The following is a 22,734-nucleotide window of genomic DNA, read 5'->3' on the forward strand; positions in this document are numbered from 1 at the left end:
GTAATATTTAACTGTAGACGTATTTCACGCACGTGCAAGAGAGAGTTGCAACAGTCGTCAACGCTATCGATAGTAGCAAGGTGTGTGCTCGTACATTTTAATTTAATTAAATTTTTTATGTATAATGAATTTTATTTTTACTATTTAAAACACATTATTATCAATATAGAAAGAGAAAGAGGTTAGTAGTATTAATAATAATGTTTCAAGCTATATCTTTAGTTTTATGAAATTAGAAAGTACATGCTTCGTACAAGTATTTATAATACCATGCATTTTATATTTTCAATTCTTTACTAATAAAAGTTCAAACGTATGTTGAATACAATTGTATAATATGTTCGCTGAAATACATTAAACATTTTACATAGTTTCAATGTATTAAAATCATTATAGATAAATACATTTAAAAGATTTAATTGTATACTATATTTCAAATGTTATTTTTTAAAAATATTTATATTTAATAATAAATAATTATTGTCTCGATTAATATTATATACAATATTATAATATATTTTTTGTTTTGTCACGAATGAAAAGATTTTTAGATAATAATATCGATTATTTTTATTATTTTTTATTTGATCTTCAGTAAAAAAAAAAAACTTTTTTTGTTCTGATTTCAAAAATAGTTTGATAATTTTGAATCAGAGTAAAGAAGAATGTAGAAAAAAAAAATGTACAACATTTAACCGCGGATCAGTACGTCGGTACGGAGATCTTGGTCGTTTGATCGTCGCTCAATGTCGAGATACACGGTCGCAGGTAGTCGCCCTCTACTACGTTCGCACATAAGATTGGTTCGTGCGTGTATGGTAGTTTGGTAGTAGTCGCGACGCTGCCGAGAGCAGCTGAAGTGCGTGCACGTCGTTCTTCGTGATCTCGGGACACAGTGTTTCACAACGTATGTATGTGTAGATCCATTTCTCATCGAATTTCGCGTGCTTGCAAGGAAAAAGTGTCGGGAAATATTAAAAATCGACAAGATTGGGTCTGACTTGCAATGTGATAAATCTGCGACGACCTTGGCGGGACGGTGAGTGACCTTTTTGAATGATATGTTCGTCGACATTTCATTTTTTATCTGTGCACAGAAGCAAAAGATATACGTGCCGGTATTTTTTCTATCGACATATTCTCACGGGAAAACGCTTTATCAGTTGGTAGGATAACGAGATAAATAACAAATTATTACTTTCTGCCTTTGCCTAGAATCCTTCTTTCTGTGTCTTGATAAATAAAAATATTTTTTTTCACACACAATTCTTATTTTAACTCTTTACATTTAATTTTTTCTTTTAATTCAAAAAAAATTCTTTCTAATAAGAATGCAATTCACGTCGTTTCTGTTATTTCGAAATTCATGTTCAGGGAGAAAGGAAAAGAGAAAAAGAGAGAATAGAAAAGGCGCGATCTATCTATGTATTTCTATGTATCTAGTAGTAGAAAATTCTTAACATTTACGCATACAATTAGCCTGTAGTATTTTTTTATTATTTTTGCAAACGCTTCTCGTATTCTAACTACGTATATTCGACGCGCAATAATGTATGAACGTTTGATCGATTTAACACATTGGCGTCTAGTGGTCTTTCTTGGCACTTTGACGTACGTAAATACGCAATAGGCACGCGATGGAGAAGCGCAAAAATAAATTATAGAAAATCGAATGTATCGAAGCGTTTTTGATAAGAGGAGAAATGTGTAATGTGAGTAGATGAAGACCCAGGGTGAATAAGAAGCCAAGAAATGCTCTGGTGTTAGAAAAATTTAGATACGCCGATGCGTGGAGGGTTAGCAGCCTCGTTTCTCTGAGCTGGCGAATCAATATTTGGAGGGTAAGCGTCCCGACTGTCGGCGTCGAAGCTGCGGAACGTGAGTCACTCACCCCTGATTGCGAGGGAGAAAGAGAGAAGGATGACTTTTCTCTTTCACCCTCTCTTCTTGTATTGTGGCTCGAGTAAACTCGACTTGGTTCGTCGATTCGTCTCGATTGTGTAAAGGAGTTTGCTACGTTTAAATTGAAGTTGCTCTTTCAAACTTTTCATCTTGTCACCCTAACCTAAACTAAATATCGATCGATCTTTTTTATTTGCAATCACTTTTTCCAATTGAGCTTGGAAATTACACTAACTTCTAAAAAAACTCTAAAATATGAAGATAGCATCGAAAAGTTCAACCCGGTTGTTGATCGTTGATGAAATTAAGAAATAAACACATATTGAAGTTATCGTCGTGGGATTTAGTGCGGGAATATAATTAAGATACTTACGAATTTTTGGATGTCCCTCACAGTCGTAAGAACGGAACGTTAATTTACGATCTTTAAAGACGATCGTGCACATATACAAGCGTGAAATGTATGCACCTAACTAAACCCGTTTGAGGGAGCTACGGTGGGAACAGGTTCCATAAAATTGAGCGTTCTTCCGTAGGATTTTTATCTGCGGCTAACTATCTTCGCACCATACTACATTTGCATCGATATACTAAAATAGATATCTTGAAATTTTCTTTCCAATTCAATCTTACGTTTATAAACTTTTATATTTTATAAAGATAAAATCAATATAATTTTTAGAAATTTTCATAAACAAGATAAAGCAATAAATTGCAATGATTATTTTTTAAAAAGACTTGATCCTGATATTTTGAATCTAAAATTTAGAATTTTTCAAAAAATATAAATAATGTACAAAAATCTCCTGCATTTCTTTCTCACAATGAAAGAAAATAATATTAGATGCAATAGATATTTGTAAGTTAAAATAAAACCCGGTTCGAGCTACTGTATTTATAATCAAGCGAAAGGCTATGGTAAGAAAGCGAAGAAACGCAAAAGTGGCATTAATTTTCAAATAAGCCGAAACGTGCACAACTAGCATGACTAGAAAGATGGTATCGTAACGCAGTCACGATTTAAATCCTGGATTTATCCGCGCATAGTAACTTGAATTATTTTCCCCGGACATTCGTGTCGACTGGACGTGACTCCCCTTACAATTAATCAAATAGGATTATGGATCTTTTTTCGTAGGAGATCTTCTCTCACTATTGGTCCGTGATCAATTACTAGAGTTCGAAGAAGAGACGTTCAACGTGTCTGCCGAGAAATCAATGAGCCACGCTATACTATCTTCAACGAAGTAGTAGCCGGTCTACACTTTATCCTTTTTCGATTTTACCGCGCACCGTTACGTGAATATGGATTCGCATATACAGTCTAACGGTTGTTATTGTAAGCTCCTCGAATTTCGTAGAATTTACATTTAATTTTCATTCGTATTTTTAGAAGAAAATTCATTATTATTCTGATATAAAAAAAATTACATAATATTAAGAAATATATTATATTTCAGTATATTAGATTGTTTTTTTGATTCTGACTTGCGATTTTGATATGAATCATTATATTGACATTTACTTTCAATACGTTCAAAGAAAAATGTGAATAGATTTGAAAGTAAAACTATATTACTTTGCTGGAGAATTCTGCGTTGAGAATGACTTTTCAATAGTGGTTTTTATTATTCAAAAGTAATTTTATTGTAGGAAAATCACTTTCAATGTTTATTTATGAGAAATATTGAACTTCTCGAAAGTGAAAAATAATTTTTGAGAGTTTTACTCTTAATATATTAGCACAAAAGATCGAAAATTTATGTAGAATTGTATGGATGAATATACAATTAGTAACATTAGATATTTTATATAAAACAAAAAATAATAGTAAAAAAAAAACAAACTTTTCATATATTTCAACTATTCAATTCAAATTGAATCATTAAAATTTTATATAAAACATTATAAGTTATGTACAGACCAATTTTTTTTTATCAGTGAAATATCATTTTAAGAAAATGAAATTAACGTTAAAAATTCAATTTTTTTCATTTTAAAATTTTGAAATGATACGAGATAAAACAAAATTTTAAATTATAAAATATTGAATTTTTAATATTATATTATTTTACTAAATAAAAAATATTTATAATTGAATTTCTATTTCGTATACAAGTTAAAGATAATAATAAATAATGAGATGTTGGATACTTTTGAGATTAATTGTATAATATATAATATATATGTATTAAATTCAAGTAAAGCGATTATATTACATTTTCAGCGTTAGTTCCATTGTCAATTAAAGGGTAACGAAGTAACATGCCGAGTTTTCAGCATGATCTTGTGCTTGCTTCGTTCTTGCAACCTTGAACGGAACCGTGTACACCGGTTATTGTAATAGGTATGTGGCGTTCCTCGCATGTTCATTCGTCAAGCGGCAGATAAACGAAGGCAGGTCCAAAGAAAAAACGAAAATTTGCTTCTCTCGATGGTTTGGACCAAAAATCCAGTCGAGCTATCACGAATCGAGTTGGGCCGGTTCTTTCTCAGGAAAATAACTCTTCCTTAATTTTGCCAACCTTCAACATATGTCTATTCGAATACCATATATAATCGTAGGCCACGAAGATGAGGTTAGGATGACCGGAGAAGATGTATCTTATACGAAGATGTACAAGATGTACGTCGAAAATCGCGTAAAAAGCGATAATCGAGACGATTACGAATGATATCGTGTAATTTTTTCGACATGTGTGAAAAAACATTAAACTCTAAGGTTCATTTAAAACTAATGGACGATTCTTCGATTCGAAACATGGAAAGCGATTTTTCTGTTTTTTATTTATATCGATAAATAAATTATCTTTCTCCATTAATAATTCTTATTTAAAAGAGCTATATAAGAGTCAAAATTAATGATTATCAATTAAATTTTCATTAATCAATTAGCAATTAACGATCATTTTTTTCAACTTTTTATCGATAATTTTATCATAATTATTACATAATTGTATTGTCATAATAATAATTATATAATTAAATTAATCATAACATTTTGGTTTAATTCATTTTTTAATTATTTATTATATATATTATTTATATATATATATATATGTATCAATTAGATTAGATTAGGTTAGGTAACTTTTAAATTAATGTATTTTTAAACTTAAAACTATTTTTATTTTTATTTTCGTAGAGAAGCTACAAAGAAAAAAAGAGCTAATTTTACGGTTTATGTCTTCATTAAAAAGGAAATCGAATAGTGATTTATTTGGTTATTTGGAAGATAACGAAAAGTTGCGACTAGTTTAATGTACAAATGTAGATAGGCTACTCTCGAGTCTTAAGGGCTTATCTGTTTTCTGAGAAGCTATTCGTTTGTAAACGTACCCATCATTAGAAGAGAAGACGAGCGTTCGAGGATAATTGGTAGGTTCGAATTCCAGACCTGGTCATTGTGCCACATCTTTCGTATAATTAATAGTCCTTTCTTGTAGAAACTGAAGGAATCTACAATCATTTTGAGTGGGTAACCAGCAGGAACATGGACACTTTGCTCTAATGCGAAACATCATGGACAATTAATCGTACATAGTTGAAGAACACGAGTATATAGAGTAGAAATCTCCAGGCGAAAAGATGTTATCGTTATCGCGCATTTTCCACTAGACGGTTAACCGGAATTTAAGAGTCGGTGACGTGTGAGCAAGAACGAGCGTGGAATACAAGAATATATAGCTCTGTCCAACGGAATATTATCACGGGGCTTATTTCAATTTCGAAGTAGAATCGTTTCATTCGAAATAAAATTCTAACCAATTGTAAATTTTGTTTTAGAATGTATAAAATTTTTTATTTCATGTTTTTTTTAATTTTTTATGTTTATGGTATTTAATGATATTTAATGTTACTCCTTAGTAGATTATATATATATTTATAATTATCAAAATAATAATTTTACTTTTAATCGGAAAAAATAGTTCTAAATATATGTGATATCACTAGGAATTATTTTCTTATTGAACAGATTAAAATCATTATAGTTATTTTTAAAAATAATCTTTTTAAAAATTATTTCACTTTTAATTCTATAGATTCCTAAGATTAAAATTATTATTTATCTATTAAAATACTATAAAAATTTTTTAAAACGAAATTATAAAATTAAATAAATCTTAAATTAAATCGGAGAAAATAATATTTGATACATATGTAGGAATTGCATCAATTGATTGGTATTTCCTTTAGAAACTATATTAATAATGGCGAGAGAAGATAGGAACAGCTGGAAATTATTAGAGAGGGTATATTGAAATTTTATTTTTATCTTAACGATTTTCGAAGATTATTTTCATTCTACACATTATCGTAAACTCGTAGAGTAATTTCGAAGCGTTTTGATGATTCGCGAATTTTCTGCACTTTAGCAGGACAATTTATAATTTCATTTTCCATAAAATTCGCAGAGCAGATATTTTCGTGACATTGATTACGCATAGCATCGATTTTTATGAGTTTATAAAAATTCGTAGATAATCATGGACGAAGAAAAAATGTACAATAATATTAATATGCAAATATTATTGCCGAATATGCTATCGAATATACGTTATGATAAAACATCGAATTTTATCTTTTAAAAAATGGATTTCTAATGTTTTCTCAGTATATGTAAATAGAATCTCACTTGTTTAGGTTATGTCGAACTCGAGATATCGAATAGGATATGTAATAATAGTGTTTATTGTAAATTAGGAAAGACATTTTGATTCAAATAACAATCATTATAACATGTAAATATTGGAGATTGCGAAATAAGTGGTAAAGTTATGAAATTAGGAATCGAATCAAGTATTATCGCGGCAACGGAAGAAAGGTCATGCGTCGCGTAGAAAAAGAACAAAGTATCGCGTCCCTGGCCATCTCTCGACTCGTTCTTTTTTTTCTTTGGTTTCGATCGTTTTGTTCTGAAGGCGAGTTGGCCGGACCGTGTTCGTTGTCTACCTGCTCATAGCTGGTTGTGCAAGCAGTGGTTCGATTGGTTCGTGCTGATGCACCATCCGTTTGGATTGGTCAAACCGGATCGGCTAGCCTCCGGGGAAGGAGGATCACGAGCCGATGCCACGAGAGACCTATCTTGCGCTCTTGCTACGGTCAACTAGTCCCATGATCTTGAGGACCGGTAATTCTCTATCGCAATAAAACAAACGAAACGAAGAAGATGCCCATTGCAGATGCTTGTCTCTTACGCCACGCATTACTTTGCGCATTTTTAAATGTGTTGCAGTTATTTGTACATAGTTTTTTATACACTATTTTCTATTAATATTTGGCCACTTACTGAAGCAGAATCAAAAAAATTTATATTACGTAGTTAATATTTCTGAGAATAATTATCAATTCGTATGTAAGAAACTTGGAAAATAATATTATTTTTATAATGATTTTAATTTTTTTATGTCATAGTAGTTATATGTATGGATTTATCATAAAAGTTGATGGTTAATATCCTGGTTATTAAATTTATGTTAATTTTTATGTTTTTAAAGATTATGATTTTCGATTAAGAAATTTTTTCAACAGAATATTTTTTGGTGTGAATTATTTGTTATATATTTAAATATAAATTGAAAGATATTTCTTTTAATATTTATGAAATTATATGTTAGAAGAAATTCTATGAAATAAAATTGAATATTATTCAAAATAATAATCAAAAATAAAAAAAAAATTTGATAAAATGAAACGAAAGATTGATGAAATAAAAAAAATATTTATATTTACTGCTAAGAATCCTATGAATGAAGATTAGATGCAATACTTTGAAAAATTATTCTGAAGAAATGAAATACAGCTTAATGAAAATAATCCATTTGAATTGGATAATTGATAGTTTGGAAATAACTCTTGTTTCAAATATCTAATATTTACAGATGAAACTGAAAGTTAACATGATATTAAGAAATCATTATAATTTTATCAAGAATTTGAAGTGTGACGACCTTGAATTTCCAATACAGTATTTGTCCTTGATTTAAATACAGGGATAATATAGGGATTATTTGACTCGCTTTCTAGGAACAAATCGAATTACATACAAATACGAAACAAATGCAATTTCATATAACTGTTACGCGGCTTTTGTTTGCAAGAATGTCTTGTTACAACTTTTTCTTTTGCTTCCGTGACCGACATACTTTCCCAAGGAATTCATCATCTTGTATACTTTTTATCAATTATGGCAACTGGTTTCGATTTAATAAATCTTTAATTATCTCATTATTTTAATTTTTAGCTGTTTAATTGAGAATGAAAGAAAAGAAATCATTGTCGATTGAAATTAACATATGTAAAATTAAAAAGAATTATTGTATTTCGTAAGTTAATTTTTAATTATTGCATTGATCGATTTAAAATTTTTTCTTAAAATTATTTATAGATATTTGTGATAATCTCGCAACAAATTATTAATCGCAATAAATTTAAATAGATTTCATATAATCGATAAAAATAATTATAACAATCTATGAATACTTGCAAAAATTACCTTGAGATGTGTAGGTAATCCTATTAATCTCGAGAGGATTAAAACAGTATGTATTATATATAAACGTTAAACGGTCTTGAAAGATGAGAAATAGAAGCAACGAAAGACTAGAATTACAACGCCCTTCGTGTCGAGAGTTTCTTCTTTTTTTGCCAGAGAAACAGTTGTTTCAATTATATCCTTCGAGATTACACAATGCTTTGTTCGAAGATAGAGATATATTTTAATATAACTATAAATAAAAATAAAGTAATAAAAATCAATCATAGAATCATTGTTAAATTTGGCGACGTGAAAGTATTAAGTTTACTTGGCACCTTAGATTGAGGTTAAAAAAAAAATGGATTTATATTTCTAATTATTGTAATCTCTTATTTGTAATGATGCGAAATGATTCAACAAATTTAAATAAAAATCATTCTTTTAATAATATAACGTGCATTTTATTTTATTTATATTATATGTTTTTTTATATATTATAAACATTTTGTATGTTTTTATGTATTTAAATTATTAATAAATTCACGAATATTATTAATTATATGTATTCGTGAAAAAATAGAGAATATAAAAAATTATATCAATTTCTTTTTTGATTGTTTCCTTGAACCATATGGTCATTATTAAGCATCACTATAACCTAAAAACTATTGCATTATGATACATCGTTGTTTATTAAAATATGATTCAAATGAAGATTCACGTTGAAAATTATAATCGAAGAATTCCGATTGCATCACTCGATGATATGACACGAGAGAACAAATGTACGTAAGTTCTATCATTCAACATCTAGAAAATCTTTCACAGTGGTTGATGCGTTAAATGAAAGGCAGGGTCAACGAATTTTCCATAGAAGGGAACGAACATAGGAACGAGAAGGGTGAAACGAACGGAAATCGTCGTTCCCACGTTTTACCGTGGGTATTGCATTCTCATACTCGCAGAAAGATATTCGGTGCAAGAAAACGGCAGAGTTAGACACGTTTTTTTCCACTCTACGAATAGAATGAAAGAGAAACAAAAACTCAAGATTCGTTCTGATTAATTATCGTTTCCAAATACTATGTAACTTTAAAACTTTGAAACGTAATTGGATCATTTGAGATCTTGTTTTATTTTATTTATTTATTTTATCATTTTTTTCTTAAATGAAATTAATGAAAGATGAAACAATAAGGAGAAATTTCTTACATTTTCTATGAAAAGAGATATATTTAAAAATTCTCTTCTCCCAACTCTACTGTTATGAGTTTATATGCTAAATTATATATCGATTCTCCAAAAGTAATCGATGAATATATTAACATTCTGTATATAAAATGAATTATTCAACAATTTTTAAATTCGATCGTTTATTTATGATCGTTTTATCTAAAGTATATTAAGCAAATTGTCGAATTCGGCTTCCTGCTTCTTATTCAAGGTTGCGATCTTTGAACTAAAAAATAGTTTTTTTTCGCTTTTCTAATTACATGTTGAAACAAGTTTAGTTGTATCAAACGAAAAAGCATTCAACTGTCATGAAACATGAAACTATGTTTTAACAAATTTGAATTCTTATTAACTCAAAATAAAAAACGAAAATAATTAGCCAGATCATTTTTTCTCTTTTTTTTAATTTTAACAAATGTCCAAAGTGCCAACATTACCATAATAATAATAATAATAATGTAAATTATATAATAATAACAAAATAATTTTTTCAGTTTTAAATATTTGGCTCCTTTTATTAAACATTTTATTTTTCAGAATAAATTGATACAATAAATTTAATTTTTAAATTTAATGTATTTATTTATTAATTAATTAATCAATTAATTATCATAATATATTTATTATAAATTATTAAAAGCTTTTTAGAACGTTCATCATTTTTAAAATTGTGCGCCATATTAGACTTCTGCGCGCGCATTGTCTAATTTGCGACGTCACTGTCTTTAAACTGTCTTCGACTTCAAATCGGATAGAAATGAACATTAGTGACAAGTGCGAAAGTAAAAAGAATAACTAAACAAAAATATTTCTTTTTCGCAGATGGAAGACCGAACAATATATACAACAAGCTTCTATTGAATCGGGCGAACGAAAAAAGAATCGCAACAATGGGACACTTGACCGGGAGGGCAAAACACGAGAAGAAGAAGCGGTCGTTCTAAGAGGGTGACTGCCATGGAGAGATGGAAATGGATTGTTCCACTGCTCGCGGTCTTTTGGACCCTAACCGACGCATACCTGGCGGTGGTGTCCTCGAACACACCCGCCGGTAGTGTGGTCTTCGAGGCAGGTGTACCACAGTTGGGTGGCCGTCGAAAGTATGAGGTCTCGAGCGAACGAACCGCCTGGTTCGCAAGAAAATTACTCAAGGTGCATCCTCACACCGGTCGTGTCACACTGGCGCGACCATTGAGCTGCGACGGCCTTCAATATCCACGAATCTTCACCTTTTACGTGGATTCGACCAGTAGCAGACTAGGCAGACCGACGATCGACTATTACAGCTTGCCACTTAGGATCCTGATCACAGGTTGTGGTGGGGAGAACCGAGATCTGGCTGCCACGAGAGGATGGACGGCAGAGACGTTAGCCTCGTATGCTATGCCCAGCACCGAGAGGTGAATGTTCTTTTTTTATTCGTGACAAGAAACAAAAGGAAATTATCCGTAGCTGATGTTCATTTAGATAAGTTTGGATAATTAGTCGAATTCTTATTATCTGTCATGCGAGCTTTTTCTTCATTTCTATAATTAATTTTTTACGTGAGATACGATTACGTTGACACGTGATAAGGTTAAGATTCGTTGAGAACTAAATATAAATATATACGGTTTTATAATTGTCAAGTTTTTATAGTTTTGAATACAAGCTCGATGTAACAAGGACAATAAAGATAAGTCATTTCTTCTTTCGAGACTTGTATTTATATTGAAAAGTACGAGGAGACATTTATTGAACAATCACTTTATAGAACGAATTTTAGAATTTAAAAATGAGAGTAAAATAACATTCACTGCGATAAAATTCGCATAGTGCGTGTATTAAAAATTTTTTCCTTGTCTGTACAGGTTCACCGAGGTTTGTCTTAGAACATCGCAATTAGTCGCGGCGTTACGAGATTTTCTTCCTCAGACGGCTTTGAAAGAGTGCGAAACCAGATGGGGCGGCGTAGCGGATCCTAGGTTTCTGATCGAAGGTGCAGCAGGAGATTTAGTTTCAGCAACGGAACAGTGTCTAGTGGATCCTCTTTGGAAAGTGTCCGTATCGATGAATCTAAGATGCGGAATGGAATCACGGTTAACCGATGCGGAACATCGTCTCAAGATCGTTTTTCATCACCGTCAATTGGACGATACGGATCTAGGTCGACGAGTCCGAAGGGAATTGAAAAATCAGTCTCCCTATTTTGAACAATCCCTGTACGTCGCGGTCGTTGAGGAGGAGAAAGAACCTGGCGTGTACGTAACATCTGTTCGGGCCAGAGACCCAGAAGGTGGAACGGTTCGTTATTCGATGAGTTCACTGCTCGATGCACGATCACAAGCGCTGCTAGTATTGGATCCTGTCACAGGAAGAGTTACTACGCGAGCCAGATTAGACAGAGAAAGCGTAGACGTTCATTACTTTCGGGTACTGGCCGTCGACGACTCGTTTCCCCCGAGGACGGGTACCACTACACTGCAAGTTAACGTTCTTGATACGAACGATCACGCCCCCAGTTTCGAGTGGCCAGAAGAAGAAGCTTCCATCAGAGAGGGCGTGCCGGTATATTATTAGTAATATTATTAAGAAATGTCGGGTTAATATCGGCAGATTGTTCGTTGTTTGAGCATGGATCTAAAAGTCGATACTTAATGAAAATGAAGATAAAAGTGGAATTTTAACCAAATAACAATAAACTATGTTATATAAACTTTTATAAAAAGTGCCATTTAGTTGATAACTAATTATATCTGAATTATTCTACATATAGTTTGAGATTCAGTATTTGATCGTTAAAAGTAAACTTCTGGAAATGACAAACTGTCTGATATCGCGTTACCTAAATGAATAAACGCGTATATACGTTATTAATTTACGTATTTAATTTAAACTCTTCTCTAACAGGTAGGTTCGACGGTTGTCACAGTGAAAGCTACGGACCAGGATGCTGGCAGAAACGCCGAGGTTGAATATTCCATCTTGTCTACGACCAGTAACAGTGGAACTGCGAATACCGAGGATGCGTTGATCTTCAGGATAGACCCGAGAACCGGTGTGGTCACGACGCGCACGCCTCTCGACAGGGAAAAAACCGAAGTGTACACGGTTATTCTGAGCGTGTCTGATCAGGCGACGCCGCCATCCGCGCGAAAAACCGCGAATGCAACATTGGTGGTCCGTGTGCTGGACGATAATGATAATTACCCTCAATTCACCGAGCGTACTTATTCCGCTTGGATACCGGAGGACTTGGATTACACGGCGAATCCAGTGATAGCGCGTATACGCGCGACAGACGCTGATTCGGGAAACAACGCGGCTGTTCGATACGCCATAATCGGTGGAAACACTCAGAATACCTTCTCGATAGACTCCATGGTCGGCGACGTTGCCCTCGTTAAGCCTCTCGACTACGAGTCCACCAGGAGTTACAAGATAGTGATACGCGCACAAGACGGTGGTTCGCCAGCCAGATCGAACACCACGCAACTGTTGGTGCACGTGGGAGACGTTAACGACAATGCTCCACGATTTTACACCAGCCATTTTCAAGAATCTGTTTCCGAGAATGTGCCTGTGGGATACTCGATCCTGAGAATACAAGCGTATGATGCCGACGAAGGCGCGAACGCTCAAATAAAATATACTATTGGAGCTCGAGATTTCACAGGCGCTTCCACCGAAAATTTTCCCATAACCGTCAACGCGGAGACCGGATGGCTTTATACGACGAAACAACTCGATCGTGAACAATGTTCCAGGTGTGGTATTTCAATCATTCCGAATTTTGATTTTCAAAATCCATGCAAAAATATCTGTTATACTGTTATTATTTTTATGTTATTTATATCTCGTTTCAAATTCAGAATGATTATTTGCAGTATTTAAGAAAGAATAACTCGAACTTAAACGAATATGCTTCCTTCTTTTTCTCATTCTGTCTGGTAATTACAAAAACCCGATTAATTGACTTTTATTTTATTTTCCAGGTACCAGTTCACCGTGATTGCCGCAGACTCGGGCGAAATATCAAAATCTGCCAGCGCCACCGTGATACTCACCGTGACCGATGTGAACGACAACGATCCCTATTTCGACCCGAAGAATTACGAATCCGTCGTTTCCGAAGACGACCCGCCAGGCACCCCAGTCGCCTCCGTGACAGCGACCGATCCCGACGAGGATGCCAGGATACACTACGAAATCACCGCGGGCAACACCAGAGGTCGATTCGCGATCGCGTCTCAAAACGGGAGGGGCTTGATAACGATAGCCCAACCGCTGGATTACAAACAAGAGAAAAGATTCGTTTTAACCGTGACCGCCTCGGATAGCGGGGGTAGGACCGACACCGCTCTCGTCTACGTAAACATCTCGGATGCGAACAATTTTTCACCCGTATTTGAGAATGCACCCTACTCCGTCTCCGTCTTCGAGGACGCGCCCGTCGGCACGACGGTCCTGGTTGTCAGCGCGACTGATTCGGACGTTGGGAAAAATGCGCAGGTCGCCTACAGCCTGGACACGGACAGCGGGGATCGGGCAGCGTCCGAATTTGTTATAAACCCCCAAACCGGCGCCATCACGACCACCAGACCGCTCGATCGCGAACTCGTGCCCGCCTATTTGCTCACTGTCACCGCAAGGGATGGAGGGGTGCCACCTTTGTCGGACACCACCGATGTCGAGATATCCGTTACGGACGTGAACGACAACGCCCCCGTTTTCGAAGCCCCTCAATACCAGGGATCCATTCCGGAAGATGTTCTGGTTGGTACCAGTGTTCTCAGAGTATCCGCGACCGACGCCGATACCGATCTTAACGGCAGGGTAAGATCACAGATCCTGGCTGATCAGAGCTACGGTTCGACTTTATAAAATTTTGCTTACTAGACGATGAGATAAAAATGTCGAGAGATTGTTAATTTCGTAATTGCGTTTCAGGTGAGATACGCTCTGGAGGAGGACGGTGACGGCGCTTTCGCCGTGGACTCGACGACGGGAATAATCAGGACAGCGAAGCCACTAGACAGAGAATCCGTGGCCAAGTACGCGTTGAAGGCGGTTGCGACGGATCGAGGATCCCCTTCCCTTTCGACCGTCGTGCCGGTGACCATCAGAATAGAGGACGTGAACGATTCGCCGCCCGCTTTCGAGAACGACAAGATCGTCCTTTACATAGCGGAAAACTCACCGATAGGCTCGACGGTAGGCGAAATCTGTGCCCACGATCCGGACGAGGGGGCGAACGCCGTTGTGCAGTATTCCGTGATAGGAGGCGAGGACTCCAACAGCTTCGCCCTGAACGTGAGGCCGGGCGCGGACCGTGGCGAGTTGATCACGCTCGAGGAATTGGATTACGAGTCGCCGAAGAAGAAGTTCGAGCTGGTTGTGCGTGCCGCTTCCCCCCCTTTGAGGTCGGACGCTCTGGTTCAGATACTGGTGACCGACGTGAACGACAACGCGCCCGTGCTCAAAGACTTTCAAATCATATTCAACAACTTCAAGGACTTCTTCCCCGCCGCCCCTATAGGCAAGATCCCCGCCACCGACGCGGACGTCACGGACAAGCTGACCTACACCGTGCTGGCCGGAAACAACGCCAATTTGATCGAGCTGAACAGAACGAGCGGCGAGATCCGTTTGTCCCCCCAATTGAACACCAACGTGCCGCGAGTGGCCACGATGGAGGTGTCCGTCACGGACGGGATCAACGAGGTGAAGGCCACGATGACCCTCTCGGTGCGTTTGATCACCGACAAGATGCTCCTCAACTCCATCACCGTCAGACTGGACGACATGACCGCGGAGGCTTTCCTCAGCCCCCTGCTGGGCTACTTTCTGGACGGGTTGGCGGCGATCATTCCATGCCCCAGGGAAAACATCTTCCTGTTCAGCGTGCAGGAGGACGCGAACGTGGACGGGAAGATTCTGAACGTGAGCTTCTCCGCCCGTAAGGTGGAGCCGGGCGTGGCCGACGAATTTTACAGCCCCCAGTTTCTTCAAGAACGCGTTTACTTGAATCGAGGGATACTGGCGAGACTGGCCACGGTCACGGTGCTCCCGTTCGACGACAACCTCTGCGTAAGGGAGCCTTGCTTGAACTTCGAGGAGTGCTTGACCGTGTTGAAATTTGGGAACGCCTCTGGGTTCGCGAGCAGCGACACCGTACTGTTCAGACCGATATACCCCGTCACGACGTTCGCGTGCAGATGCGCCACAGGTTTCACGGGCAGCAAAGAGTCGTACCTGTGCGACACGGAGGTCAACCTGTGCTACTCGAATCCGTGCGTGAACGGCGGCACTTGTTACAGAAGGGAGGGCGGGTACGCGTGCTCCTGCGGCCCGGCGTTTGCGGGGGAAAACTGCGAGATCTCGCTGGACGAGGATTCCTGCGCGCCGGGGATCTGCAAGGGGGGCTCCCGGTGTACCACGAAGACGACGGGCGGTTTCACTTGCGAGGGGTGCCCGGTGGCGGCTTTGGAAAGCGCGACGCCCCTCTGCGAGCTGAGAGCCCGCAGTTTCGGCCCGGCCACGTTCCTCACGTTCGCGTCCCTGAGGCAGAGGCACAGGCTGCAAGTGAAACTGAGGTTCGCCACCGAGGCGGCGAACGGCCTGCTCCTCTACAACGGCCGGTACAACGAGAAGCACGACTTCATAGCGCTGGAAATAGTCGATTCCGAGGTGCAGTTCAGCTTCTCTCTCGGCGACGAGATCACGCGGACGAGCGCGAGCATACCTGGCGGCGTGTCCGACGGCCAGTGGCACGAGGTCGAGGTGTCTTACATGAACAAGACGGTGACCATCTCCCTGGACGACTGCGACGTCGCCCTGGCCCTGGAGCACGGCGACAGGCTGGGCAGGAGGTGGTCCTGCGCGGGGAGGAGCGAGCAGGTGCTGGAGGAGCGTTGCGGCATCGTGACCGAGACCTGCCACCGCTTCCTGGACCTGACTGGGCCGCTGCAGTTGGGCGGCCTGCCCGCCATACCGTCCAGCTTTCGCGTCAGGAACAAGGACTTCGTGGGCTGCGTCAGCGACCTCTACATCGACCACACTTTCGTCGACCTGAATTCTTTCGTAGCCGACAACGGCACCAACCCCGGCTGCCCGGAGAAACTCTCCTTCTGCTCGTCCTCGCCGTGCAAGAACAACGGCAAGTGCCGGGAGATGTGGGCCGGGTTCGTCTGCGAGTGCGAGGAAACCTTCGCCGGGCCCACCTGCGCCGACGAGGTTGGCCAGCCGTGGAACTTCCACGGGGACGGGATGATCAGCTTCAACCCCCTGCTGAGGCCCATCCAACTGCCCTGGTTGACGGCCCTCAGCCTGAGAACTCGGTCGAGGCAAGCGTTCGTGATGAGCGTGCAAATCGGGCAGAACAGCTCCGCGCTGCTCCAGATCCGAGAGGGCAAGCTGGTCGCCCTGTTGGACGGCGCGGACGTCGTACGAACGTCCAACGACATCGCCGACGGCGAGTGGCACAGGGTGGAGATCGTGTGGCAGAGCGGTCACGTTTCCTTGGATATCGATTACCGCGGCCGACCCGCGCTCTCCTCCTTGCCGGCCAAACTACAAGGCTTGTACATAGGCAGGATCCTGGTCGGGGGGCCGGAACAGTCGGCGGGCGTCGAGTTGCCGCACTTCGACGGTTGCCTCCAGGACATACGCATCGGCAGTAACCAGAGCGTGCTGCTGCGGCCGACCGTTCAGGAGAACGTCGCGACAGGGTGCAGCTCGGAGGCCGAGTGCAACGTAGACTGTCCGGAAGCATCGATCTGCGTGCCCAAGTGGAAGGCGGGCGAGTGCGTTTGCGCGACCGGGCGGGTGGGACGCAGCTGCGAGCGCGTTTGCGACTTGAATCCTTGCAACAACGGTGGCGCCTGTGTCGAGGACGCGGCGTCCCGCAGAGGCTATCGATGCGAGTGCGACTCGCCCGAGTATTCCGGCAATTACTGCGAGATCAAGGCCGACCAACCCTGTCCGGCAACCTGGTGGGGCTCGCCGGTCTGCGGCCCCTGCCATTGCGACGAGGCGAAAGGCTACGACCCTGCCTGCAACAAGACCACGGGCGAGTGTTACTGCAAGGAGAACCACTATCAACCTTCCGGCAGGAAGGAGTGCATCCCCTGCGAGTGTTACGCGACTGGGAGCTTCGGGCCCCGTTGCGACACCGAGACCGGCCAGTGCCGGTGTCGAGTCGGAGTGATTGGAAGGTCTTGCACGGCGTGCCCCAATCCGTACGCCGAGGTGACGCTTCGCGGCTGCGAGGTGGTGTACGACGGGTGCCCCAGGTCCTACTCCGAAGGGCTGTGGTGGCCGAGGACGAAATTCGGGATGGTAGCTGTGGAGGACTGCCCCGAGACGGCCGAGGGAAAGACTTGCAGGTCTTGCGACGATAAACTCGGCGGCTGGCAGGAGCCTGATCTGTTCAACTGCACCTCGGAAGCGTTTATCGAGCAGAGGCACCAGCTGGCTGCGTTGGAGACGAAGGAGTTGACTTTGAACACTTACGTCGCGGTGAAGATAGCGAAAGACGTGTACAGAGCAGTGAACGTGACCAAAGAATTGTACGGAGCCGATCTGCTGGTCGCTGAATCTTTGCTGGTGGCGCTGCTGCGGTACGAGGAGAGTTTGGTCGGGTTGAATTTGACTCATAGTCAAGACAAGGATTACGTCTCTTATCTGGTCGGGATTGCTGGCGGTATTTTAAAAAGCAAGTATTTGGAAAAGTGGTCGAGGATCGAGACTCTTAACGGCGATACACCCGACCAAGTCTTGAATGCGATGGGAAATTATTTGAAAACCTTGACCGCCTCTCAACACGACACTTTTACGAACCCTTTTGAAATAGTCGATGTCAATGTAGGTAAGCAAAGTAAATGTTATCCTTAAGCGTTGATAGTATTATTTGAGAAATTATACGACTTACTTATAATTCAGCCTTTAAACGACTTGTTTCTATTTAAGTGCTAGGTCTGGATGTGGTAACTTCGGAGAGTTTGTTCGGTTACGAAACAGCGGAATATACGGAAGATCCATCCGCGTCCACAGCAAGGCCAACCGAAGCGGATCAGAAAGTTGTGTTACCCGACACTTCTGCGTTTCTCTCCTCGCCTGCTCATTTCGGCCCGTCAATTACTTTCCCAAAATATAATAATTATATGGCCGACCCGAACAGATTCGATCCATATTCTAAAATAAGAGTGCCTCTTGATATATTAGGCATTAAAACTTTAATGCAAGGTGAATTAAATGTTAAGAAAAGTTTGGTGAATCGAAAGGCTGTGTTGAGTTATGTGCAATATAAGCAATTAGGTGCCCTATTGCCTCAGAGGTATAAAAAATAATTATACTTTTTATTTCTTGCAATTGTAAAAATGTTTAAAAATTAATACCGATTAAAATTGTACTTTTACAGATTTGACGATTCTGTGACAGTTAGATGGGGCGTAGAAGTAGCGGTAGGCTCGCCAGTCATAACAGTATCCGTTTTAGTTCCTTCCAATGACGGTTACGTGTCTTTGACTGGGATTCCCTTACAATCTCCTGTTCAAATCAGTCTTTGGCTCAGCGAAAAAGACGATATCAAGACTAGAACTAATCCGCAATGCGTCCACTGGAGTACAGCTAGGGGGTATGGTTTAAAATTTTCTATATTGATTTTTGATCTCATTTTATTATCTCATCTTGCATTTTTTTTTTATATATATATTTCAGAGTGGGTGAATGGAGTCGTATGGGTTGCACTACGGAGAGTGAAGACGATTCTTTGTCTTTTGGAACGATTGTAAATTGTTCCTGTTTCCAATTATCCACTTTTGCAATATTGACGGATGTACTCGATCCAGAATACGTCCCCGAACCATCCTTGTTAGAAGATGTAACGAGTTACAGTGCATTTATGCTTGCTTTACCCTTGCTGTTATCCGCTTTACTTATTTTGGCTTTGATACGAGGTGGTGGCACAAATTCAAATAGTATTCATAAAAATTTGGTAATGTGTGTTTTCTTTGCCGAAGTGCTCTATTTGATTGCACTCAAAGCTAGAAGTCCCCTAGTCTCGAATGAATTTCCATGTAAATTGACGGCAATTGGTCTACATTATGCTTGGTTAAGTACATTCTCGTGGACTTTAGTAGACTCCATTCATCTCTATCGAATGCTGACCGAAATGCGAGATGTGAATCATGGACAAATGAGATTTTATTATGCCATGGGATATGGTGCTCCAGCTATTATAGTTGGATTGACTATCGGCGTTAGAGCCGATCAGTACGGGAATTTTTATTTGTTCGTATATATTCTAAATTTTTTTATTTATATATTTTAATAAAAAAAAAAAAACGTTATTAATGACAAAAACTTATTTTATTTCAGTTGTTGGTTATCAATTTATGAAACTGTGATTTGGTCTTTAATAGGACCGATTTGCTTGGCAATCTTTGTGAATTTTTGTATTCTCGTTATGTCGATACGAGCGGCTTTTACATTGAAAGAGCACATCATGGGTTTCGGAAATTTAAGAACGTTACTCTGGTTATCCGTAGCTTCGTTACCTTTACTCGGATCTACATGGACATTGACGGTCCTTAACGCCTCTGAAAATTCGCCAACGTTATCGTACCTGCTTAGTATAGCAGTCGTGGTACACGCATCATTCAGTTTGATCGGTTATTGCTTTATTAATGGCAGAGTACGAAGAAATCTATACTTAAGCCTATTAAGATGTATCGGGAAAAAGACACCTTTGTTGGAAGGAAGTATGGGAAATGGAAGCAGTAGTCAAAATGTAAATGGTCATTCGGTAATTATTGTCAAATAATTATATATCGTTGTATTAAATGAAGATTGGAAGTATTACTTTTTCTCGATGAATAATGTTACAGCGATCTGCATTGGCATATTCGTCAACATATAGTGGAGCAGAATCGGTGTGTAGAAGAGTTCATGTAGGAGTTTCGACGAGTAGTACAACTTCACGAAGTACAAATAAAACTGGGTCCAGCCCTTATCGTAGTGATACACATTTAAGGCATACATCAACATCCACGAGTAATTATAATAGCGATAGAGATCCCTATTTATCTTCTAGGAGTCATCGATCGACGTTACATTCCAGACAAGGTATTTTAATTAATATTAAATTCAACATTAAATGACTTAATAAACGATACAATTGATCAATATGTATAGAAACGACAGAACCAAGGAATCAACGTAGAGATTCCGAATCGGATTCGGATGGATCCCAAGCTGAAGGTGGAGGACGAAGTTTAGATCTTGCGAGCTCGCATAGCTCTGACGAGGAAGACGTTACGTCGAGATCGCATAGAAATATGGGTGTCTCGACGCAGCAGCCTGTCACGCACAGTTATTTGCCTAATATACACAGCAATCCTACCGAACATTTAAACATACTTTGCTCAAATACGGAATTATTTCCAAATATCAAACCCATTTACGCACCTAGATGGAGCTCACAGTTACCAGAAGCATATTTATCATCGAACGGTAAATTCAAACTTTAGAATTTCATACATTTAGAATTACATGAAATCAAATTTTTCTTTATCTCTAGCAATGGACGTACGCGGAAGCCAATGGTCTGGAGGTACGATATCCGATAATGAAATGGCCTCGAATAAAACTTCCAGTCCCAATCCACTGCCTTATCCAGACATGAATTCACCTCAAAAAAGTCAACCGGATGAAAATTATTCGGAAGGCGAAGAAAAACTTCATCATTTGGGAGAAAAATATTTGTTTCCATATACTGCTGAAGAAGATCACACTGTCTCGCCTACTCCGTACATGCTGCCTATGTCTTCCCGCATTCTCGCGTCTAGCATGAGTCATCATTCACAAAATTCTAATCATGAAAATATGAGTGGTTCGGAAAGGTACGGAAGCTTGAAGAGAGGACAAAGTTTACATGGCTCTCAACACGATAACCTAAGCGGGTCGGAAAGATACGGTAGCTTAAAGCGTGGTAAAATAACGCCAACTGTGCTGGAAGATTCACCGGAATATATTCTACCAATGAGTGGTAGAATATTGTCTAGTTCATTAACCCACGATTTACAACATAGCAATGAATTGGCTGCGCTTCGACAGCAGCAACAGCAATATGAACAAACTATCACAGAGACCGAGTAAGTGCGATATATTTAAAAAAAAATTTCCTATAATAATAAATTAAATCAATATACGTATGTGTATAATTTTAATTAACTGCATTTACTTTATAATTTACGCTTACTCTGGATAATCAGTGAAGAGGTAAGCGTTCATAGAAATGCTAAATACATAGATGAAAATTTGTTATTTTGCAAATAAATAAAAAGCCACATTAAATGTAATGTAATGCAATTTATGTCTGATTTATCTTGTTTTAGGAAGGATACTAATGCGGAAACGTCGGTATGATGGTCTCCGTGCTACAAACACCGTACAAAGTAATATAACGTATTATTAGCTTAAAATTTAAATGATTAAAATATATATATATATATATATATATATAGATATATATATTTCTTAGAGTGATAATAACTCTAAGATATATTTTAAGAGCGGCCATGACTGTACTTACAAATTTAGCCATATTGATTAGTATGTATGTGTGAGTGCCTGTATGTATATCTATATGCATACGCTTGTCGATATTTTGTTTCGTGTGACTCCAGTTTCGGTTCTGAAGTGATTTTTTTTTTTTTCTTCATTGATTATCGCGATATTGATCAGTGATGTCGGATAGTCGGAAGACAAATGATCTCTAGTTCATTTCCATTATTCATGTAATTAATATTACTTTTCTAGTACCTTAATTTCTAAACTCAGTATTGTGCAATGTATACATTCCAATTCCATTTTATATATTTAGGTTCTATTTCCTTTCTTTTTCATTCTTTTTTTTTTTTTTTAAAGAAATTTACATATTATATTTTATACATGCCATGGAAGAAGCGTACAACTTTGCGGCGCAATTTTCATAGTTTTGTATATATTTATATGAAAAAAATGTGACAAAATACATAATTTATATATATCCTTCATCTAACGATTGAGAATTCTCTATCCTGTTTATCATTCATCTTTTCTTTCTTAATTGCTTCAATATTATATGGTATTCGCACATT

General features: G+C 38.7%; 1 protein-coding gene across 5 annotated transcripts; it reads left to right on the top strand.

The window, feature by feature from the left end:
- Window positions 1-61: 61 nt before the first annotated feature.
- On the top strand, window positions 62-22,655 carry LOC108000328 (protocadherin-like wing polarity protein stan). Of its 5 annotated transcripts, none has more exons than XM_062086435.1 (14): window positions 62-181; window positions 10,436-11,013; window positions 11,464-12,160; window positions 12,503-13,359; window positions 13,588-14,428; window positions 14,543-18,461; window positions 18,563-18,929; window positions 19,014-19,229; window positions 19,313-19,885; window positions 19,973-20,399; window positions 20,482-20,719; window positions 20,789-21,106; window positions 21,174-21,747; window positions 21,991-22,655. In XM_062086435.1, exons 2-14 carry the CDS (start codon window positions 10,571-10,573, stop codon window positions 22,019-22,021), a joined length of 9,501 nt encoding a protein of 3,166 aa, XP_061942419.1. In that variant the 5' UTR covers window positions 62-181; window positions 10,436-10,570; the 3' UTR covers window positions 22,022-22,655. The 5 variants fall into 5 exon arrangements, 4 of the variants coding, with proteins under 4 accessions (XP_061942419.1, XP_016916062.1, XP_016916059.1 ...); XM_017060573.3 differs by lacking the exon at window positions 62-181 and adding an exon at window positions 268-1,039 and having other exon boundaries at window positions 19,973-20,384; XR_009833046.1 differs by lacking the exon at window positions 62-181 and adding an exon at window positions 270-1,039 and having other exon boundaries at window positions 21,174-21,874.
- Window positions 22,656-22,734: the final 79 nt, after the last annotated feature.

The sequence above is a fragment of the Apis cerana genome, linkage group LG16 (genome assembly GCF_029169275.1).
Source record: "Apis cerana isolate GH-2021 linkage group LG16, AcerK_1.0, whole genome shotgun sequence".
Classification (NCBI taxonomy): domain Eukaryota; kingdom Metazoa; phylum Arthropoda; class Insecta; order Hymenoptera; family Apidae; genus Apis; species Apis cerana.